At 57.2% G+C, this 16902-nt stretch overlaps 2 protein-coding genes and 1 long non-coding RNA gene across 5 annotated transcripts in view; 2 read left to right on the forward strand and 1 right to left on the reverse strand.

Moving 5' to 3' along the window:
• Window positions 1–1152: 1152 nt before the first annotated feature.
• LOC117072975 lies at window positions 1153–3518 on the reverse strand. Of its 2 annotated transcripts, none has more exons than XR_004433040.1 (3): window positions 3378–3518; window positions 2425–2659; window positions 1153–1766 (listed from the first exon to the last, which is right to left on the reverse strand). It is a non-coding gene; the product is annotated as an uncharacterized LOC117072975 (long non-coding RNA). The 2 variants fall into 2 exon arrangements; XR_004433039.1 differs by having other exon boundaries at window positions 2413–2659.
• A 459-nt stretch (window positions 3519–3977) lies between these two features.
• On the forward strand, window positions 3978–5862 carry LOC117072974 (filamin-C-like). The gene is made up of 3 exons (XM_033193472.1): window positions 3978–4395; window positions 5059–5268; window positions 5387–5862. The coding sequence occupies exons 1-3, from the start codon at window positions 3993–3995 to the stop codon at window positions 5572–5574; spliced, it is 801 nt and encodes a 266-aa protein (XP_033049363.1). The 5' UTR covers window positions 3978–3992; the 3' UTR covers window positions 5575–5862.
• A 1401-nt stretch (window positions 5863–7263) lies between these two features.
• The window catches only part of KCP (kielin cysteine rich BMP regulator), a 42482-nt gene continuing 32843 nt past the window's right edge, over window positions 7264–16902 (forward strand). The window contains exons 1-8 of one of the 2 annotated variants that reach the window (XM_033194351.1): window positions 7264–7652; window positions 9980–10122; window positions 11194–11383; window positions 11470–11546; window positions 12288–12372; window positions 14497–14579; window positions 14799–14892; window positions 15760–15842. In XM_033194351.1, the coding sequence (XP_033050242.1) occupies window positions 7571–7652; window positions 9980–10122; window positions 11194–11383; window positions 11470–11546; window positions 12288–12372; window positions 14497–14579; window positions 14799–14892; window positions 15760–15842 (837 nt within the window). In that variant the 5' untranslated portion in view covers window positions 7264–7570. The remainder of the gene's footprint in view (window positions 7653–9979; window positions 10123–11193; window positions 11384–11469; window positions 11547–12287; window positions 12373–14496; window positions 14580–14798; window positions 14893–15759; window positions 15843–16902) is intronic. The other variant, XM_033194352.1, reaches the window with a different exon arrangement.

Below are 16902 nucleotides of genomic sequence, written 5' to 3' on the forward strand. Positions count from 1 at the left end.
GCCCTGATGCCTCCGTCTGCATCCAGCCCCCACCAGGTGAATATTCCTCAAGTGCCCCCTTGACCATGCCACACACTGCTTCAGCCATCAGTGCCCCCCACTGCCCATAGAAGAAAGTCCTAATTGCAAGGCTTCCAGCAGCCTGTTCCCATGGCCTTCCCACATGGACCTCCTACAACCCACCTCTCTCTACCCTGTCCTTGTGCACAGAGGACCCTCACATACTCCCTCTCCTTCAGGTGGAATACCACTTTCCCATGAAGACCCAGCTCAAAGGACCCATTGTCTGGAAAGGTCCCCTGACTGCCCAGACTGGACAGGCTTCTGCTGCCTCCTGTATCCTCCTCTGGCAAAGCACACACTGCAGCCTTCTACACCTCCTCTTAATTTGCCCAATGGGTCTTACATCTTGTGGTAGCTTGACTATGAGCTTATCTTCTCAACTAGATTGAAGGCTCCCTGAGGGAAGGAAAAAGATTTTGTGCCTGTTTCCCTAGGGTCTCTGGCTCAGTCCCAGGCCAGAGCCAGTATTTGCCGACTTGTGCATGGGTTCCGCACTCCCCTGGCTACCGTCAGAGTGAGAGGACAGGCACCCCTGGGCATGTCCCAGACTCGTTGACCCTCAGGTGGCAGGTTGTGGCTGTGGGCCACAGAAGTCATGCAGGAGGTGGAGCTGAGGCTGGCAGGAGGCTGACCTGGCTCACAGTGTGGGCAGCACGCTCCTGGCTCAGGGCAGGGTCCTCTTGGGCATGGCTTCTGGGTGCAGGTGATGGTCCCTTCCTGTGGGAGCAGACTGAGGTGGCTGCACAGGCCTCAGAACCCCAGAGGGCAGGGCCTCTGGAAGCAAAACCTCAGCCCAGGCTGGGACATGTCAGAGTGGCAACAGGATGAGTTGGCTCTGTGGATGTGGGCTACCCTCTCTGTAAAGGCAGAAAAGAGACATCCTCCCCCAACCTGAGTCCTCTCTTGATTTTTTGTTTTGTTTTGTTTGAGACAGGTCCGTAATGTATTGCCCAGCCTAGAATACAGTGGCTTCATCATGGCTGATTGCAGTCTCACCTCCCCATCTCAAGTGATCCTCCCGCCTCAGCCTCCAGAGTACCTTGGGACTACAGGCGCTCACCATCATGCCCGGCTAATTTCTTTTTATTATTTTGTAGAGACTGGGTCTCCTTATGCTGCCCATGCTGGCCAGCTTCTGGACTCAAGCGATCTTCTTGCCTGGTCTTTCCGAAGCCCTGGGATTACAGGCGCAAGCCACCACCCAGCATCCTAACGCTCTTGACACGGGAAACCATCTCTTTCAGGTGCCAGTCCCACCGAGGGCGTGGGCCAGGGAAGACCTGAGGATCCTTCAGAGCTGGGGGGAATCAGGGGGCGGAGCGCGGGGGGAATTTGGGGTTGAGGATTTACTATTTCCCTGTTCCAGACTGCCAAAGGAGCCCAGTGGTCGTCTAGGCCACCGCGCTGTCTGGCCCAATGCTCAGTCCAGGTACGTAGTCACCGCCGGTAAGTGCCGGCCGCCTTGAGTGGTCTCCCCGGGCGGGACCTGCGCGATGCAGAAGAACCCAGCGCAGTCCCGGCAGAACCAGCTTTGCCCCGCCTTCCGGACCGGTGCTCCAGGGCGCAGCCACGCAGGCGCACCGCAGACAGGTGGGTACCCGCAGCCGCGCGCACCTCTCCGCGTCCCCGTCCGGTGCGCCCCGAAGGTAGGGAGAGCGGTACCGGCTGCTGCCCAACCCCAAGTCTAGGGCTCCACCAGGCACCTGTGGGCGGAGGGATGAAGACTGGAGTACGGCGGGTTCCGCGTCCAGCTGTGCCTGGAGACCGAACTCGGGTGGGTGCCTACAGCAGGGTGCGCCCGGCCGACCTGGGACCTCCCAGGCTCCCCTCCCGCCCTGATCAGTTTGGGGTGCTGGCGCCCAAGGAGCCCCAAGGCCCAGGCGGCGGAGTCGGCATCGCTGAGGGGGGCGCAGGCTCTGCTGCTCTCCCTCCCCCTCGCCATTGCCCAGGATGAGGGCTCCCGGGCATCCCGCTGGAGGCTGGCTTGGGCCACTGAGGAGCGAGGCCCAATCCTGACTTTCTTTTTTTGTTTTTTTTTTTTGTTGAGACGGAGTCTCGCTCTGTCGCCCAGGCTGGAGTGCAGTGGCCGGATCTCAGCTCACTGCAAGCTCCGCCTCCGGGTTTACGCCATTCTCCTGCCTCAGCCTCCCGAGAAGCTGGGACTACAGGCGCCCGCCACCTCGCCCGGCTAGTTTTTTGTATTTTTAGTAGAGACGGGGTTTCACTGTGTTCGCCAGGATGGTCTCGATCTCCTGCCCTCGTGATCCGCCCGTCTCGGCCTCCCAAAGTGCTGGGATTACAGGCTTGAGCCACCGCGCCCGGCCCAATCCTGACTTTCGATGCACTCACCCTCACTCTTACCGGGCCACCCTCACCCTTTCGGGAAAAAAAAGGTAGAGGTTTAAAGCTTTCATTCCCCGGGATCTTCAGGCCAATGGCAGGAACTGTGCAAGAGTTTGCGGGAAGACGGTGTCAGGTAGAGGCTCCATCTGTCCCTGGGCTCGCGGCCGGGAATGGTAGACGTCGCCCCCCAAGCAGCGGAGAAGGATGGGGCGCAATAGTTGCTGGGCTGGTTTCTGTAGATCCTGTCCCAGAACTTAAGAAGACAACAATGAAGAGGCTAAACGTGGAGGAAAAGTGAGCATGCCGTGGCCGGCATGCTGGGGCAGATGGCGAGGACCAGCGCTGGCCTCGTGCAGTTGTCTCCAGACCTGGGAGGCACGGGAGCGGGTACCCGGGAGAGGCGGGAGTGGGGGACTTTCCCAGCCTCGCAGCCACGCTGGGCACAGCAGGGTGAGGACCGGGGTGCTGCTCCTACAGCAGCAAGAGGAACGGTCCAGAGGCCATCCCTGGGGGTGGGGGTGGCTCCGCTGGGCTGGCCCAAGGGGTGTGCCCCAGGGGGGCCAGCGGGAGGTGTGGGAGGTGAGGGAAGGGGGGAGGGGGAGCGGAGGGGAAGTGGGGAGCAGGGGCAGAGGACTGGGGTGGGCCTGGGCCTCCGCGGACCCAGTCACCAGGGCTCGAAAGTGCACAGGCTGTGTCCATAAAAAAACTGGCAAGACCTCCCCTCCCCCTACCCCGTAGCTGTCGGGCCTGGGGCTGGGGCTGAGGGGCTCCAAGAGTCTAGGGAGGCACTGGGTAATCACCCCTTTTTACCTAAAGGCCCTGCTTGGGGGTTTTCCCCCTGTACCCTGGTCTTCCCCCACCCTGCCCTTGGGAGGAAGCTGAAAGAAACTTCTTCCTGGGCACCTGTTGCCCCAGAGCCTCAGCCTGTCTGGACCAGGCAGGCGGCAAGGCCCCGGGTGTGGGCAGCTCACCCGGAGGGGTGGGATTTACGATCAGGCCCAATGCAGTGAAACCTTTGTCCTCTGCCTGAGCTGGGTGTGGGTTTGCAAGGAGACATGTGACCCAGACCAACCCTGGATGCAGCAGGGCGCCTGCTGTCTGGCCACTCTTACTAGGACTGCTGTGGTACTTCCTCCCCTAGTGGCCCCCTGCTACCCAAGCCTTGCAGCTCCTGGAGTGACGGGACTGTCTCCTGGGACTCCGCTGGGGCCCTGGGGTTGGCTGTGAGATTTTACCAGCCCATCAGGAGCACTTGTGCATCCCCTCCTCATATTCCAGATCTGGGGCTCTCCCAACAAGTTTATCTCCTTTTCCCCTGGAGCCCCTCCAGTCCTCCCTGTTGATCCACCTCCTCCCCAAAGCCCTCCCAGGTTAGTCCAGCCACACTCAGCTTCCCACATTTGAGTGCTCATGCACCCACAGCTGACACTGCACCTACAGCTGACACAGCCCATCAGGCACTTGCCTTCTGCTCTCAGCCTGCTTCACACAGTGTGGGGCTCTGCCTTCCTCAGCCAGGACAGGGCACATCATCACTCATTTGCCTGGTACCCAGTACAGCTAGGCTAGTGCCCCTCAGAGTAGGTATGCACCGAGGATTGCACACTGGACCCTGGTTCCTCCTGCCCCCAGGCTGGGCTGGCAGGCAGGGACCAGGCTGGGCATGGGGAGGTGGCAGCTTCCCACAGAGGCTGCCCAGGGAGCTGGAGCCCAGCCCCTCTTGGGCCACAAGCCCTTCCTGCCCTCAGCCTTGCTACCTCTGGCCCTTAGGTGTGTCATCAGAGTTCATCGTGAACACCCTGAACGCCGGCTCGGGGGCCTTGTCTGTCACCATTGATGGCCCCTCCAAGGTGCAGCTGGACTGTCGGGAGTGTCCTGAGGGCCACGTGGTCACTTACACTCCCATGGCCCCTGGCAACTACCTCATTGCCATCAAGTATGGTGGCCCCCAGCACATCATGGGCAGCCCCTTCAAGGCCAAGGTCACTGGTGAGTGCTGGCTTCGGGGAGGTCCATCCAACCTGCAGCCCAGCCCAGCCTGGAGGGCTCCGGTGGCCACACACATCCAGACCATAGTCTGACCCCAGACATCATGGTCAGTTTGCCAGGGCTAGAGGTGGGCCTGGCTCTACACAGCACACATTCTGTGGAGTCAGGCATGATGGTGTAAAAGTCCCATTCTTCCTCTCCATCGCGGCCCCTCACTCCTTCAGCTCTGGCCTGTGCTGGCTCCTCAGGCTCTAGCATCACTTTCTTCCCTCCTGGCTTCCCGTATTCCTCGGCTCCAAGAAGACACAGTCAGTATTGAGCAAGCTCCCCTCTTGAGGCTGTCTGTAGGATGAGTTGGGTGGGTGTTCCTTTGCAAAGTGACTAATCCTGTGAGTTAGCCTGAGTTCCCAAAGCCTGCAAGGGTGAGGGTCACAGCGTCTGAGGCCCCAGCCCTGGGCTGGAGCACCAGTTGGAGCTGGCAGCTCAGGGCCCTGGCTGGGAATGGGGCTGTGCTCCTAGAGTGGCCCTTGGAGGAATTTGGGGGCAGCCCCAAATGCAGGCAGTGAGTCCCACAGGGTGGCAGTGCTGGCCGAGGGTCCCCTGCCTGGGGAAGAACAGGAAGCCCTTCTGACTAGGTTTGCACCCCCTCCACCCGCCCCTCAGGTCCGAGGCTGTCTGGAGGCCACAGCCTTCACGAAACATCCACCGTTCTGGTGGAGACTGTGACCAAGTCTTCCTCAAGCCGAGGCTCCAGCTACAGCTCCATCCCCAAGTTCTCCTCAGATGCCAGCAAGGTGGTGACTCAGGGCCCTGGGCTGTCCCAGGCCTTCGTGGGCCAGAAGGACTCCTTCACCGTGGACTGTAGCAAAGCAGGCAGGTGGCGGGGGGAGGGCGTCTCCCAGGGTGCGAGCAAGAGGCCGTCTGGGAGCAGGGTGTGGGTCACAGTAGGGGACTCCCTGGTGTGAGCCCATCCCTCTGCCTCCCTCTCCAGGCACCAACATGATGATGGTGGGTGTGCACGGCCCCAAGACCCCCTGTGAGGAGGTGTACGTGAAGCACATGGGGAACCGGGTGTACAATGTCACCTACACCGTCAAGGAGAAAGGGGACTACATCCTCATCGTCAAGTGGGGTGACGAAAGTGTCCCTGGAAGCCCGTTCAAAGTCAAGGTCCCTTGAATGCCAAAAGTACCTCCCCAGCCTCAGCCCCCACCTCCAGCCAAACACACATTACACACACACACACACACACACACACACACACGTGCCACACCCAGACACACGCACAGAATCAGACACTACAAACACCTGCCTTGGGGGTGAAGTGAAGGCACAGCCTCCCCACCCCACTGCGTCCCGGGGGTTGGACGACCTAGTTTGTGTTAGGACAGTGTCCCTCCCTGGGAATGTGACATGAGGGCAGACTGAGGCCAGGCTCAGGGGCAGAGGCTGGGACATGAGGGACTGGAAGGGGGCTGTGGGGCCAGGGAAACCCTATACGTCTTCCCAGTGTGGTTTAGAGCTGCTCACCCTGATTCTCCCTGATTCCTTTCTGTAAAATGGGGATGGAGGTGCCCCCATTCTTCATAACGGAAGTAAGAAGTGCTCACACCTCTGTGCCAGGCACCGTGCAGTACTAACCCTTACAAATACTCCATAAAGTGGGTGCTGTTAGAGCTCCAGTCACAGCTCAGAAAAATCAGCCACCAAAAGTGAAGTGACCTGCCAGAGGCCCCAGAGCAGAAAGCATGAGCTCCAGGATGTGCCGTGGCAACCCTGCTGGGGTCTGTGCTCTGAACCATCCCACTACCTAGCCCTCTGGAGGACTTGCCTTCCAGAGGCACCCAGTCAACAAAGCCACTTTCCTTAAACCTGCCAGGAAGCCACTTTCCTTAAACCTGCCAGGAATAGCGCTGCCTCTTCCTTGTTCCTCTTCTGGCTGGCTGGTCCTGGCTTTCCTCTGTGACCCCAGATCCAGGCACTGAGGCCAGGTCTTAGAGTGGCATTACAGCCTCCCCGCCGCCTGTGGCAAAGGCTCAGGCCCACTAGGAGCCCAGACCCTGGGGCAGAGAAGCTGCTCTCTCCTTACTGAAGCTTTAAGCTCTGTGGAGAGTGGGCTGGGGAGACCTCAGTCCCTTCCTGGGCTAGGGGGAGGGGTGGCTTCTGACTTCTGGTCTTTATGGCAGGGAGAGAGAGCTTTGGAAGGGTTCACAGCTCCACCCTCAATGTCCCTTTTTGCCTGTGAGACCCAACCCTCTGCTTCCCAGCTGCAAGGAGGAGTTTCCCAGCCCTGTGGGCCCACAGGGACGGCTGTCCTCACTTCCTCCCTTTGGCCCCCTCCGCCTGCTGAGCCCAGGGCCCAGCCCTGCCCCCTACCCAGGCTCACCCCACAGCCAGGCCTGAGCTCAGGCGTAGGAAATGGGGCTGAGACCAGCCAGTGAAGGGCGGCCTTGGCATTTGGGGCCAAGCCTGAGGCTATTGGAGTGGGAAGGGGTGTTGAGTGGAGTCCAGGAAAGAAACTTATAGGTGGAGAGAGGAATACACTGATCACATCCATGATTTCAGAGATGAGGACTACTTATTATTATTATTTGTTATTTACTGAGCATTTACCATGTGTTTACCGACTCTAAATTCTTTACTTATATAATCTCACTTAATGCTTACTGCAAGTCTATAAAGTAGATATGGTGATCCCCAGTTTACAGATAGGGAAATTGAGGCACAGAGAAGTTGGTGGTCTAAGGCCACATGGAATTGGCTGAGCAGGGATTTAAACCCAGCTCAGTCTGCTTCTTCTGTAACTTGTGAGAGACAGGAAAAATCCATCTGGAAACTCCAGGGCAATGGAGTAACTTAACGCGGCAGGGAGACTGTCCAGGAGCCCTAGAGGGGTGGACTTGGGTTTATTTTCTTTTCGGGGTGTCCTCCTGGATCTTAAGCGGAGACAGGGCCTGCACCCCCGTTGGGCTTCCTGCGAGCTGGAGCTACTCTCTGGGGTCAGGACCGGCCGGGGCCCGGGGAGGGTGGAGGTATCCATGGGAAAGGCGCGCGCGGTGGGGGTTTGAGCCCTCCCTGAACAAAGCCTGGGTGGGAGCGGCCTGTGTGTCCCCACCCCGCCTCCCCCAGCGCCTGCTGAGCCGCGACGACAGACGGCTAGCGAGGCGGAGCTAGCATGGCCGGGGCCGGGGCCGCTGCGCTGTCCCTTCTCCTGCAGCTCGGGGGCCTGGCGCTGGCCGTGGGCGCGGGCGCGGGAGGTGAGTCCAGGCGCGGGAGACTTGGGGTCCGGCCAGGTGCGCCCCCTGCCTCCTATCAGCCCGGCCTGAGGGGGCCGAGCGGGGCCGGGGGCTGCTTCTCTTAGCCCTGCCTGAGGTTCACGCGCCTCCCTGGCCAGCCCGGTCCTCCCCGTCGGGGGAGCGAGCAGGGTTGGGAAGACCGCGGCCAAAGCAGGGGGTTCAGGAGCGGGGGGTTCCTGCAGCCGGCGGCAGGAGAGAGCGCGGCTGCCCTGGCATCTGGGAGTCTGAAGTTAATTATTTGTCTTGACGAAGGAGGGGGAGAAAGCAGGCCCGCTGTGGAGGCTGACTTTGAATATGTGTCTGGCCCTCCCTGGAGCGGGACAAGCGGGAATGGAGGGCTCGGTGCCGGCAAGGGGCCAGGGGAGGCTGAGAGGGGAGCCCGGTACAGTTCCTTGGGGACCAGTCAGGTTTTTGCCACTCGGAGCTCTTTCTGCAGGTCTCTCCGGGCAAGGCTGGCCCTAGCTTCACCTAGGAGTCCCAGAGGATCCAGCTTCTCCCGGGCTCCTTCTGCCTGCCTGCTTAAGCAGAACTGGAAGAGGGGCCTGGGAGGAGGGGCCCTGGGCAGCAGGGTGAGGTCCCACGGGAGTCCAGATTGGGTAGAAGGTTTCAGATGCTGACACGCCCTTCGTGGCCGCCCTCTGTGCTTGGGAAGGACTGAGGCCGAGTGCCATTCCGGGTGACAGGATGCCCAGTACAGGGATGGAGATGGGAAAGGGTACCTGGGGTTTGGGTGCCAGCATCCGCCCAGGGTGCGGGGTCGGAGTTAGAATCCCTGATATGAGCGGGCAGTAGCTGGGCTGGAAAGGTGGGCGGTGCTTGTGATCCGTCCCAACGGGACTTACTCCTGGGAGACTTCAGCTGTGTGATTCAGAAAGGTCGAGTGGAGAGAAGGAACGCAGATGGAGGCAGGGACAGGGCTTTGCCTTCTGAATGGAGAAGGTGGAGAGAGGAGAAGCGGGGGATGGATTAGGGGACAACTCAGACAACAAAATAGGGGAGCTGAGCCCCAGCTTTCTGGCTTAAGTAACTGGGTAAGTGGGATGGCGTTAACCAAGTCAGGGAACTTGGGGCAAAGCAAGTTCCATTTTAACCTAGAATCCCCTCCGCCTTTGATGGTGACAGTGAGTGACATTGTTCCCCTATCTCACAGGCCTAGTGTCTGTGAGAAACCCTTTCAAGCCACTCCAGGCCTGGCCTCACTAATGAGCTGCCATGGTGGGAAAGACCCAGCCCTCTCCCTCGTCCTCTCTCTGTTCCTGTTGCATCCCGCTCCAGACCCTCCACTTCCCTGCAGATCCCTGCCTGGAGGAGGGACCCATGTCTGCCTCCTCCCCTCCTGCCTTTACTTTCCTGGCTGCAGGAGAAGGATAAGAGTGAAAAGGTGAAAGTGACTATCCCCAACCCCAGGCCAGAGCTCAGAGGTGCCCCGTCCCCCTTTCCTGGACATAGTGTCTTCTAGAATCAGGGACAGGCTGCCTTCATTGGATCTGTTGTGTTCAAAGCTAGTGGAGGCCTTGCCAGCACCTTTCTCAAACCCTTCAGGAAATGCAGCCAAGTCCCACTTTTGGAGCCCACCACACCCAATGTGGGGGCCCCCAGGACCCCCTGTCACAAACCTGGAAAACTGTGCTCAGGGTTGAGAGCAGGAGCAGGGGCAGCAGTTGTCCTTCCCTCAGCACATTCTCCAAAAGTGATGGCCTTTCTAACAGGTGTAGACAGAGAGTCAGGGGATGGGAGCTGCTCGTGTTCTCCCTGAAAAGACTCCCAGCCAGACCCCAGACCCCTGAAAGCATCTCCACCTGGCGCATGTCTGTGGCCCTCCCCTGAGTTTCAGCCTGTGCTGGTTTCCAGGCCCTCCCAGCATGACATGTCAGCTTCCCAACCATCCCTAGCCAAGCTGCTGGCCCAAGAGAGGTGGGATGATCCTGACATGCTCACCATGGCTGGGGACATCAGCCGGGGCAGGCTGCAGGGAAGCCCTGCTCTAGAGACTGCTCTGTGTCCCCTGGTAGGTCGGGGGCCTGTGGCTCAACAAGTGGGAGAAGCTGGTCTGGGCCACATTTGTCCACTTAGAACTTCCTTCCCCTTCTTCCATGCCCCCGCCTCCAGCTTTCACTCCCCAGCCCTCACAGACCACATCTCCTTCCCTGGATGGTGGGTGGGCAAGTGGACAGGGAGGGGTGCACAGGATGACCCCCTTCCCCTGTGGGTCAGAAGACAGAACCCAGGAAATGTGGCCAGGCCAGCCCCTCACCCTCAGGCCCACATGGGATTCTTGTGCCCTTCAGGTGGGACTGTCCCCAAGGAGCCCCCTGGGCAGCATACACCTGTCCACTCCTCAGCCCCTGCTGGGGACCCCCAGGAGCAGTGGCTCCCCCTGCGAGAGTGGCTGGGGCGACTGGAGGCTGCAGTGGTGGAACTCAGAGAACAGGTACCATGGAGACAGGGCTGCTTTGCATTGAATGGGGAGGGCTTCTCATAGTGCGAAGGAGGGAAGAGGTTAGCCTTGGAGGGGTGTTCCTAAAATAGAGCTTTTTTCCATTGCACATGGAAAGGAAAGGCTCTTATCTGAACAATTTCCTTCCTTCTTTTCTTTTCTCCTTCCTTCCTTCCTCCCTTCCTTCCTTCTTTCCTTCCTTCCTTCCTCTCTCTCTCTCCCTTTCTTTCTTCCTTCCTTCCTTTCTTCTTTCTTTCTTTCTTTTCTTCTTTCTTTCTTTTTCTTTCTTTCTTTTCTTTCTTTCCTTCTTTCTCTTTCTTTCTCTCTCCCTTCTTTCTTCCTTCCTTCCTTTCTTCTTTCTTTCTCTTTCTTTCTTTCCTCTTCTTTTTGTGAGATGGAGTCGCCATCTGTCACCCAGGCTGGAGTGCAGTGGCATGATCACAGCTCCCTGCAACTTCTGCCTCCTGGGTTCTAGTGATTTTTGTGCTTCAGCCTCCTGAGTAGTTGGGACTACAAGTGTGCACCACCATGCCGGCTAATTTTTGTATTTTTAGTAGAGACAGAATTTCACCATGTTGGCCAGGCTGGTCTCTAACTCCTAGCCTCAGGTGATCTGCTTGCCTCAACCTCCGCAAGTGCTGGGATTATAGGCGTGAGCCACCATGCCCGGCCTGAACAATTCTTAGCATTTATTCTTTCATACAAATGAAGACCCTCCAGGTTATTTGTTTTGTCAGTTCATGTTTCATGCTGTTCCATGTATTTGGGAAATGCTATGGAATGTGTTCTATATAAGGCATCATCAAGAAATATTTTGGATGGGTAAAGATGTCTTTAATTCTCGGGGAAAGGGTTGGGTCCCCATTTTGTCCAAAGAAGAGAATGGGGCTCATGCTCCCCTGAGAACGGTGATCGTTTGAGCTGGATGCTGACTGAGGAGGACCCATCTCTGCTCTGGAATTGGCAAACTTCTTTCTCATCCTGCCTCATTTTCACACCCCTCATCTCTGCTGGAGATGGTGGGGACACTGAGCCAGTGCCTGCTATTCCATTTCCTTCCTGCAGAATAAGGACCTGCAGATGAGGGTGAGGCAGCTGGAGTCCTGTGAGTGCCGCCCTGCATCTCCCCAGTGCTGGGGGCTGGGGCGTGCCTGGCCCGAGGGGGCACGCTGGGAGCCTGACCCCTGCACAGCCTGCATCTGCCAGGATGGGACCGCTCACTGTGGCCCCCAAGCCCACCTGCCCCATTGCGGGGGTAAGTGCCACCCTATCCACCCACCGGGGCCACCTAACAGCCTGCAGATGGCATGGGGTGCTTGAGTGGCACTGCTGTCTCCTCAGGCTGCAGCCAGAATGGACAGACCTACAGCAACGGGGAGACCTTCTCCCCAGACGCCTGCACCACCTGCCGCTGTCTGGTGAGCTCCCAGGACCCATGTGGGATGTCCCTCACCTTTCTGCCTCTCCTCAGCTACCTGTCACTACAATGTGGCACTCCAGATGTCACATAATGGGCTCTGCCTGCCACTCCCACACATTGCCACAGTGGCTTTCAGTTGATTCCAAGTAGGAAAAGGAGCTCAACACCCATGGACACTGGGGGACCCTCGAGCCACTCAATTCAGACCTGGCCAACAGTGGCGTGGAGGGCAGAGAATGTATTAGGTTGGTGCAGAAGTAATTGCGGTTTTTGACATGACTTTTAATGTCCAAAAAACTGCAATTACTTTTGCACCAACTTAATAGTTGCTTGTCCTCCTTTGTCACCTCCCACTCTTCCACTGCCCATCTTCCACCTCAGAGCCCCCTCTCCTGCCTGTTCTCCCTCACCAGGCTCTACATCCACCTTCCCCCAGTCTTTCCTTCCTCTTTCCTCCACTGAGAAAGTCTTCAGTCTTCTTCCTAGGATCTCCCCTCTCTGGGGAATTTGCTGGCACCTGGAACAGATGGTTTCCCAGGGTTAAGGGCATCCAGAGACAATGGGAGTGGGGGCGGGATGCCTCTTTTCTGCCTTTACAGAGAGGGTAGCCCACATCCACAGAGCCAACTCATCCTGTTGCCACTCTGACATGTCCCAGCCTGGGCTGAGGTTTTGCTTCCAGAGGCCCTGCCCTCTGGGGTTCTGAGGCCTGTGCAGCCACCTCAGTCTGCTCCCACAGGAAGGGACCATCACCTGCACCCAGAAGCCATGCCCAAGAGGACCCTGCCCTGAGCCAGGAGCGTGCTGCCCACACTGTGAGCCAGGTCAGCCTCCTGCCAGCCTCAGCTCCACCCCTGCATGACTTCTGTGGCCCACAGCCACAACCTGCCACCTGAGGGTCAACGAGTCTGGGACATGCCCAGGGGTGCCTGTCCTCTCACTCTGACGGTAGCCAGGGGAGTGCGGAACCCATGCACAAGTCGGCAAATACTGGCTCTGGCCTGGGACTGAGCCAGAGACCCTAGGGAAACAGGCACAAAATCTTTTTCCTTCCCTCAGGGAGCCTCCAATCTAGTTGAGAAGATAAGCTCATAGTCAAGCTACCACAAGATGTAAGACCCAATGAGCAGATTAAGAGGAGGTGTAGAAGGCTGCAGTGTGTGCTTTGCCAGAGGAGGGTACAGGAGGCAGCGGAAGCCCGTCCAGACTGGGCAGTCAGGGGACCTTTCCAGACAATGGGTCCTTTGAGCTGGGTCTTCATGGGAAAGTGGTTTTCCACCTGAAGGAGAGGGAGTATGTGAGGGTCCTCTGTGCACAAGGACAGGGTGGAGAGAGGTGGGTTGCAGGAGGCCATGTGGGAAGGCCATGGGAACAGGCTGCTGGAAGCCTTACCATTATGACTTTCTTCTATGGGCAGTGGAGGGCACTGATGGCTGAAGCAGCGTGTGGCATGGTCAAGGGGGTGCTTGAGAATATTCACCTGGTGGGGGCTGGATGCAGACGGAGGCCTCAGGGCTGTGACAGCAATTGTCTAGGCATGGAGCCAGGGATCCAGTGGGCTGGAGAAATGGGGGTGTTTCTAAAGGATGGGCAGGAGCCTGTGACTGGCTGGGTCCCCTGGAATAGTGGAGGCTGAGTTTGGGACACTAGGATAGCAGTGGTACTAGGGACATGAGGAGAGCTGGGAGGAAGAGGAGGTCATGGCTATGCAGGGGAGTGTTACTGGCTCATAGGGGGGATAGGGTTGCCAGATTTAGCAAATGAAAGTCTAGAATGCTTTGTTAAATCTGAATTTCAATAAACAGCATGTCAGTTTTTAGTACAGGTGTATCCTATTCAATATTTGGGATATTCTTATACTAAAAATGATGTTTTATTAATCTGAAATTCAAATTTTACTGGGCATCCTGTATTTTGTCTGGCAGCCCCACCAAGAGAGGAGTCTCAGCTGGTAGTAAGAAAGGTGGGACAGGGACTCAGACCCATTGGGTCTGGAAATGCAGCCTGGGGTGTTGGCTGGAGAAGAGGACTAAAATCTTGAGGGTTTATGAATCTCAAAGAAGAGACACACAAAGAAAAGACACACACACACACTCTCTCTCTCTTCGGCGCACGTGGTGCCTCAGGGCCACTGCTAGCCTATATAATGTCTTTGGTGAAATTTTAAAAGGCATCCTTTCCTCAAGACACTACTTCCATCTCTTGTAAAATAATGGAACCGTGCGGATGATGTGCCTGTCTGACACTTTACTGCCATCTGCTGGAAAGGTGTAGTAAATATTAAAATCTCTGATGTCTCTCACGTGAATGGTGCCCCTTTAATGTGGCACCCAGTCCTTTGGGTCTCTTACTTGTGGGCCAGGGCCTGGTTATCCAGGCTGCCCTGGGGCCACGGGGCTGGGGAAGCATGGCATCCAGAGCCCTGTGTCATCCGCACCTGCCAGGTAAAGGAATCAGCCACCACCCATATCCCTGTTGCTGGGCAGACTGCCGGCCTGGCCATGCCAAGCTCAAATATGGGGGCTAGGCAGGGCTGCTACTGCCGCTGCCCAGGCATCAGGGCTGAAGCCTGCTAAGCATGAAGAGTAAGCCAGCTCTGGCAATGGAGAGGGACGGAGCAGGAAGGGACGAGGAGAGAGAGCGGAATAGAGAGAAAGAGGGAGGATGGTGTGGGGAGGGAGGGCTGGCTCAGTATCTGCCCTGCAGGCAGGGGCTGTGCAGTGCCAAGGGTTCTCATGTTCAGACCTCAACTGCTTGGAGAGCTGCACCCCACCTGAGGAGTGCTGTCCCATCTGCCGGCCCGGTGACCTCCTGCCCTGTCCTACCCTGCCCTGCCATCCCTTCAACCCCAAGAGTCCAGTATCTACTTGGGGTCATGCCTTCCCTTAAGTGATGTCCACTCACCCTGCTCCCTGGTGACCCACTTGTCATCCTGCCAACCTTCGCAGGCTGTGAGTATGAGGGGCAGCTTTATGAGGAGGGGAGTACCTTCTTATCCAGTTCCAACCCTTGTCTGCAGTGCACCTGCCTGGTGAGTCCACCTGTCCCCTCGGCCTAGGCCCTGCTCCTCCCTGGATACCTGCCCTGCCACTCCTCCAGCCCCCTCACATGCCTCGCAAGAGCTGGAGCCAGCTAGGCTCTCCCTCCATCTCTGCCCTGTGTCCCCCTTCTCTGAGGGTGCCCAACGCCTGCCCACCCTGCCCTCTGCGGGAACCAGACCAGAAGCCTCACAGCCACTGGTACATTACAGAGGAGCCGAGCTCGCTGCATGCCCCTGAAGTGCCCGCCCAGCCCCTGCCCAGAACCAGTCCTGAGGCCTGGGCATTGCTGCCCGACCTGCCAAGGTGAGAGCCCCTGGCCCCTCCCTGGTAGAGCCACAAGTAGGCTATCGTGCCATTTCTTGAATTCCAGAACCCACCTTGCTGGCCTCCGGTGGGTTTGGTCCATGGGGGAGCTGGAATGCCTGAGTTCAAATTCTGCCATTGCCACTTAGTGCTTGTGTGACTCTCTACCACAATTTCCCCATGTGTAAGGTACAGATAACGATATTCCATACCTCATTGTGCTGCTTAATAAATGCTTGCTTTCTACTTTGTGCTCCCCAATCATTAGACATGGGGTCAGCCCTCAGGGATGACCACTAGAGTGTGACACTGAGTCAAACACTAATGCAAAATCCTGTACCGGTCAAGGGCAGGAATAGAAGCAGGCACCAGCCACTGTGCGAATTCAGAGGAAGGAGACCCTATCCAGCCTGGGCACAGGAGGGAAAGCGTCCTGGAGGCAGCTGGTCCCCAGGTGGCCCTTAAGGATAGAGAACAGTTAGCTTGGTGAAGGGCTGACGAAGGCAGTGAATCTCCCAGGAAGTGGGGAGAAATCAAGCACAGATGTGGTCCTGACACTCAGGGTGGGTGTGTGATGTTGGCTGGGAAGGTGTGAGAGGTGACGAGGGGCCGGAGATAGGTGGGGCACATGGGTGTGGCCATGCTCTGTCCAGGGAAGACCAGAAAGGGTGGGCTAAAGAGCTGAGGCCTCATCCTGCCTGGGGCACTGGGAGCTACTGGGGAATCTAGGCAGAGATCTGACCCCATCTAGTCTTGGCTCGGGAGAGAGCCCTCAGATGACATGTGGACAAGGAGGGCGGGCAGGCTGAGGCTGGGGTCTAGGCCAGCTCCTACCAGACCTCCCTCTGCTCACCCCCTCAACCCTAGGCTGCACAGAAGGTGGCTCTCACTGGGAACACGGCCAAGAGTGGACCACACCGGGGGACCCCTGCCGAATCTGCCAGTGCCTGGTGAGTCCTGAGGCTGCTCCTGGTCTGTCGCCTTCCCTGCCCTCAGGCCCACTGTATTCTTTCCCTCATTCCATGGAATACTTCGCAGAGGCGTTGAGAGGGGACCCAGTGGAGAAGACCTAGGCACTGTCTGCTGGGGGCTGGGCAGAGCTTATCTGCGTGCTCAGCTCTGAGCCCAATAGGGGCTCAGCCCGGGTTAGTGAATGAACTCAAGGAACTCACAGGCTGGAGGAGGAGACTGGGCAGGATATGGCAGGCAGCAAAAGCTCCAGGGCGGGAGAATCACAGTTTGACTTGAGACATCTAGAACTGTGCTGTCCAATTTACAGCCACTACTACATGTGGCTACCCAGCCCTTGACATGTGGCCGGGTCCAAAATGAGATGTGCCATAAGTGTAAAATATATGCCAGATTTCAAGACTTACTATGAAATAGAGGAATGTAAATAGTAATCTATTATATGTTGATTACATGTTGAAATAACAGTTTGGATATATTGGGTCAAATGAAATATATTTTTAAAACTTAATTTTATCTGTTTTGTCTTCATGGTGGGAGCAGTGTTTACTTGGGCTTCAAAGGGTAAGTAGGGTTTGAGCAGGGAAAATGAGGGGAAGGTACCCCAGATATAAGGAATAGCCTGGGGAGGTAGGAACATGTAAGCCGTGATGGCCAGGTGGGCACCTGAGGAGGACTGTGCTTCATGGGAGCTTCCTGACAGCCTGGTAAGTACTAAGGACTCTGTGCGAAGGCTACAGGTCACCCAACCCCAATGCAATTGTTACAGGAAAGGGGTCCCAATCCAGACCCCAAAAGAGGGTTCTTGAAACTTGCGCAAGAAAGAATTCAGGGCAAGTTCACAGAGTAAGGTGAAAGCAAGTTTATTAAGAAAGTAGAGGAATAAAAGAACGGCTAATCCATAGACAGAGCAGCCCTGAGGGCTGCTGGTTGCCCATTTTTATGGTTATTTCTTGATGATATGCTAAACAAGAAGGGATTTTTCATGCCTCCCCTTTTTAGACCATATAGGGTAACTTCCTGACATTGCCATGGCATTTG

Source organism: Trachypithecus francoisi, unplaced genomic scaffold, assembly GCF_009764315.1.
Source record: "Trachypithecus francoisi isolate TF-2019V2 unplaced genomic scaffold, Tfra_2.0 Lachesis_group4, whole genome shotgun sequence".
NCBI lineage: Eukaryota > Metazoa > Chordata > Mammalia > Primates > Cercopithecidae > Trachypithecus > Trachypithecus francoisi.